General features: G+C 36.8%; 1 protein-coding gene across 1 annotated transcript in view; it reads right to left on the bottom strand.

The window, feature by feature from the left end:
- Window positions 1–2,534: 2,534 nt before the first annotated feature.
- TMEM56 (transmembrane protein 56) overlaps window positions 2,535–3,432 on the bottom strand; it is an 18,369-nt gene continuing 17,471 nt past the window's right edge. Inside the window, exon 6 of the mRNA XM_010149577.1 lies at window positions 2,535–2,959. Coding sequence (XP_010147879.1) covers window positions 2,644–2,959 — 316 coding nt within the window. The 3' untranslated portion in view covers window positions 2,535–2,643. The remainder of the gene's footprint in view (window positions 2,960–3,432) is intronic.

Genomic DNA, 3,432 nt, shown 5'->3' with positions numbered 1-3,432 from the left:
TGTTTCAATCTAATTTTAACTTAATTTTATTATAGCTTGATTACCCACCCCCCCTCCCCCGTCAGACATGTCTATCTAGAAGCAAAGAAAATGGAACATTTTAATTCATGTTCTACACTGAAAACAAAATATTTAAAATACTGAAATAGTAAAGATTAATGCCAAAAAGGGATGAATTTCAAACTGTTTTCATGAATTACAAACTTAAGAGTTGCACCAAATCATCTTCATTTTTTTTATCCTACTTCCTGAAGAACAAAAACAGACTTCCACTTTTAAATATATTCTCAAAAATGTTTGAATTTACAAATTTAAAACTTATTTTAGAAAGGAAGAAGCTATTATAAAATTATTCCCTGATCTAGTGACTTAAAACTCACAAGAAAAAGGTATTTAATTTACACCTTATATCATAAAGGTGATACATAGAGCCTTCGTACGTTGCCTGGGTTTTGCATGAGATACACTGAAACTGCTATTTTTAAGAGAGACACCAGTTTCCACAAATTAGCATTAAAGGAAGCCTCTCTCTTTCAGCAAAGCAGGTCACAGGTTCAACTCTCAAATCCTGTGGATTTACTGGTACCCAAAGAGGGTAGTGCACCCACTCAAATCATACAGCTTAACAGACCAATTGCTAACCTTCCCAAGGCATACACAGATCTTTTGTCTGCAGGCTTTTGTAGTATTAAAAAAAACAGAATCTTAAAAAAAAAAAAAAAAAAAAAAAAAATCGAGAAGTATTAACAATCCTTGATACCTCCTTTAACAAGGCAGGATTGGGAAACAGTTTTGGAAAAATGCCTACGCAGTGAAACAGCAGAGCAAGGCTTATAAAAGTGTGCACTGTGCTAGCCCGAAGAATACTCCCTGTCATAGTTTTAACTGGGGGACTAAACTCATTGCAGCCACCCTGGGTTGTAGGGCATTTCAGCCTACACAGCCCTCTTGGGGTCTTACAGCCACAGGATTCCCGGCAGATGAGAATGCTGCACCCCTCACTCGAGAGCACCGGACTGGGGCACTCACACCTCTAGCTACAGAGGGGAGAGGTCACGTCACCCAGCTTCGCTCGAGGCAACAGGACAAGAGGGAAACTAGTTATCCTACACAGGGTAAATATTTTATCTTTTTGTTTAAAAATAAATAGCTTAGACAGTCTGCCACAATAATTGGAATGTGCTCTAAAGTACCGCGTGAAAATGGATATTTTTAGCACACCTTACCAGAAGGCGTAACAAATAACAAGTGAGGCCAAAAAACAACCCCAAAACCCACCAAGGAAAAGGCCAGAAATTAATGAATCCCAATTCAGATATTGTCTAAAGTAAGCAAAACAAAACCAAACCACACAAATATAGCTCTCAAAATCATTTAAAAATAAAACAAACCCCAGAATTTCCTCAAGTTGTAGTATAAATTAGATTCTAGACTATTCCTACACGTTAAGATTCATCTCTGACGGCCTCCAAACCTTTACATTTGCAGAAGAAGGAACAGACTACCTATTAGCAAATACCTGATTAAAAAACAAACAAACAAACAAAAAGGCTGGGCCTGCAGATATGAATTGTCATTCTACAGAATTGCCATACAGCTTTAGAGAACTTTGGCACAGTTAATTCAAGATTTTTTTTAGTCAACACCTCAGATTTCTGATGTGATTAAGAAGAAAAATGTGACAAAACACCTCAACACTTCATATCACATGGGTCATTTATGTGATAAAAGAAAATAAGTAATCACTAAGCTACACATCACATATACAGAAGAATTTTATCTCTATACAATTAAACTTTGCATCCAAATAGCCAATAGTTAAAAAAACCTCTGAGCTGCAGCACTTCTCAAACGTGGTAGCAGCGAAGGAAAAAGCACTCCAGTAACAATCATGCTGTTTCCACACATGCTAACTTAGGAAAAAAATTCCATGGGCTATTTAGGAGATGTGCTACTGCATATAATCTAACACAGCAAGAGTGAATCCTTCCCATCAAAATGAGATAATTTTAACAGTTTTTAAGATATTCTGCAGTCTTATAATACAGCATTTTAGGTAAAATTATTTCATAAATTTCCCAAAATGGTTTGCATTCCCATAAGGCAGAACAAAAAGCAGTAGGAGACTTCACAGAACCAAAGCTAAACTTTTAAATTTTCTTGCAAAAATTAAGAAGTTGTCAAGAATAAAATCTTGTTTGGTATTCCTAGAAGAAAACATAGAAACATGCCAGGAAAATTGCACCATATTAGAGGTTTGGGGAGTTTTGTTTTCTAAGAAAAGAGAGATGTCAGTATTCACTGGATTTATAAAACACATTAATCTGAGAAACCTGAGTGAAACACTTCAAACACACTGGTGGACTAACCAGTCTGCTCCTTTCTAACTTCAGTAGCTTGTAACTGCTTAGAACAGACATGTGGAACTCATTTGTAGGAGTCTCTGCTTTTATTCCTCACCAGACAGGATCCGTAAAGCGTTGGCCCTGGGTGTGCAGGCAGTGTGGCTAGGGAAAGACTTAGGTCAGTACAGAGGTAATACCTTGTTTCTTTAAGAGGAGCATTCCATGGCAGAAACGTGCACTGTTTTCAGTGAACCCAAATTATTTTCATAGCAGAAATTTCATTTTACGCATATGATTTCTAGTCAGATTTTCCATTTCTATGAGTTTTGGCTTCCTCTCGTCCGGTAAGACAAATGACTTTGTAGCATCCTTTTGCAATTTTGACCATCCACATCACATTCATAATATCCAAGACAACACTTGAGATAATCCAGGCACTCTGGGCTGCAAATCCTAACCTCTGGAAAGCCTCCGTTCCAAACGAAGAAATGACATGGCCGTAATAGACAGGCATGACAGCAATCCTCACCACGAAGAACACAACTGTCATCAGCACGCCATTGATGATGTTGGCCTTTGAAGACTTGGGATATCCCAGTATTTCAAAAAACCACCTGCAAAAGAAGTGTTCACAGATACCAGGCAGGCTTGAAGCAATCTCATTAAAAAAGGATTTTATTTATTTTTTTATCATTTATTAATTTCTTCTACTCATCTGATTTCTAAATTACTGCACTGTCGTGGCTTAGTTGCAAATTCTTCTGCTTGGCTGCATTGTTTTTCCCCACTTAAGCAGTGTGTGATATCCAGTACACTGCAGAATAACATGTAGAAAATCCTGTTTTGCACCGTAAACCAGTTGAAAACCAGTATGAATTGCAGTGACTATTATGTAATACACTGTAATTCAAATTCTCTTTTAAAATTATTAATACAAATTTCTTACTTGTTACTACACTTTGTACCAATGGGTAACTAAAATTCTACTTGTTTTGCTGAAAGCAATTCTAGCATTGTATTTGGACATGGTAATATAGATAGAGCTCTAATTTCCATTTCTCAGACTTGGGATTTTCTGACTGCTTCT

This window comes from Eurypyga helias, unplaced genomic scaffold (genome assembly GCF_000690775.1).
Source record: "Eurypyga helias isolate BGI_N326 unplaced genomic scaffold, ASM69077v1 scaffold46723, whole genome shotgun sequence".
NCBI classification, from domain to species: Eukaryota; Metazoa; Chordata; class Aves; order Eurypygiformes; family Eurypygidae; genus Eurypyga; species Eurypyga helias.
This window is presented reverse-complemented; position numbering and strand designations above follow the sequence as displayed.